The sequence below is a fragment of the Hyla sarda genome, chromosome 2 (genome assembly GCF_029499605.1).
Source record: "Hyla sarda isolate aHylSar1 chromosome 2, aHylSar1.hap1, whole genome shotgun sequence".
In the NCBI taxonomy this organism is placed as follows: domain Eukaryota; kingdom Metazoa; phylum Chordata; class Amphibia; order Anura; family Hylidae; genus Hyla; species Hyla sarda.
In genome coordinates, this window is record NC_079190.1 from 722,419 (window position 1) to 724,269 (window position 1,851).

A 1,851-nucleotide genomic window follows, 5' to 3' on the forward strand; every position below is an offset into this window, starting at 1 on the left:
AACTTTGTCTTTGTTGGAGAGGAGAATGCTGAACAAGGGCCTCTCTGAATTACACTAATCCCTTGTGTGCCTTGTCAGGACGAATTCCCTGAACATGTCTTTTCGAATATTGTGTTACAGGACCCCTGCTGAATTAAGGGAAGGCCACATTTTGCACATTGAACCACAGTGAGCTGACCTGTGGAGATACTGATCGGTAGTTTTAGTAAATTTGGACTGAGAACTTGAGAATCAGAGAACATTCACATCTATATTAGTCATTTCACGTGATAAGGAAGCACATCACTGCCAAATTATGCTATAAAAGCAAGAATTAAAGGGACAATGACCAAATAACCACCACACTAGCAAGCATGGTTCATTGGTCACCAAGTAGGGGATACCTCCCTCATGTCACATGGGTGATGGATGAACTAGTGAGTCCATCCATAGACACAGACCCTTAAAGGAAAGGAAGTGATGTCGTGTGAGATTTTATTTATTATTTTATGTCATTTTGTCAAGTTGTGTTTTCCGTTCCATCTGGACTGCGGTAGACCATGAGTCCGTGTTATATCGGAGCGGGCATTGGTAGAACATGCAAAGTGCACACTGAGGATGGACTTCACTCTGTTTCTTATCTGCTTGGTCTTTACCCCATATACAATGGGGTTGATGAGAGGCGGCAGCATCAGGTAAACATTGGCCAACAAGATGTGAATATGAATTGGGACATTCTTTCCAAATCTGTGGACAACAGATGAGAGGACGACAGGAATATAGAAGGCAAGAATGGCACAAATATGGGCGCCGCATGTACCTAGAGCCTTGATTTTGGCTTCTTTGGAGGCCAGACGAAATACAGCCCCAAGAATCAGGATGTAAGAGCAAATTATGAAGATGAGATCCAACCCAACAATGACAAGAGCCACCACTATGCCATAGATGTTGTTGACGGTGGTATCGGCACACGCCAGTTTCACCACGGCCATGTGTTCACAGTAGGAGTGGTGGATGACATTGGGCGAGCAGAACGGCAGCCGTTTTATAAGGAAAGGTAATGGTATCATCAGGGCCACCGCTCTACTGATGGTCAACATGCCGATGTATGTTATCAGCCATTTGGTAAGTATTGAGGTGTATCTCAGAGGGTTACAGATGGCGACATATCTATCAAATGCCATAGCCAGTAGTAGGGCCGATTCCATAATAGCCCCAGAATGGAGAAAGAACATCTGGGTGAGGCATGCCTGGGAGTTGATCTCCCGGGAGTTCACCCATAGGATCCCCAACATCTTGGGTGTCGTAGAATTGGACAAGGCCAGGTCAATGGAGGATAACATACAGAGGAAATAGTACATGGGCTCATGGAGGCTCCGGTCTATCCTGATAATGAAGAGCAGGGTGAGGTTTCCAATGACAGATGTGACATAAACCACAGAGAAGATGAGAGCGAGGTAGAGGTAGAGATGTTCGAGGCCGGGGACCCCCAGAAGAATGAAATGAACAGGAAGTAACATGGTGGTGTTCTGTTCAGACATGACGTCTTATCTCTCAGTCATGGAGAGTCCCTGAGAAGAGACATAAGACATCATAAATAACACAGAGTAAATGGCGCCTTGCGTGTTACCTAAAGATGTCCTGTCTGTGGGGGTTTAGTCTCCATCAGGTCCTGTCTCTGGTGTCTCCATTGGGTACTGTCTATGGTGGTTAGGTCTCCATCAGGTCCTGTCTATGGTGGTTTAGTCTCCATCAGGTCCTGTCTATGGTGGTTTAGTCTCCATCAGGTCCTGTCTATGGTGGTTTAGTCTCCATCAGGTCCTGTCTGTGGCGGTTTAGTCTCCATCAGGTCCTGTCTATGTTGGTTTAGTC

The 1,851-nt window shown here is 45.9% G+C and overlaps 1 protein-coding gene across 1 annotated transcript; it reads right to left on the reverse strand.

The window, feature by feature from the left end:
- Window positions 1–491: 491 nt before the first annotated feature.
- Window positions 492–1,520, reverse strand: LOC130358138 (olfactory receptor 52K2-like). The gene has a single exon (XM_056560966.1). The coding sequence runs from the start codon at window positions 1,518–1,520 to the stop codon at window positions 492–494; it is 1,029 nt and encodes a 342-aa protein (XP_056416941.1).
- Window positions 1,521–1,851: the final 331 nt, after the last annotated feature.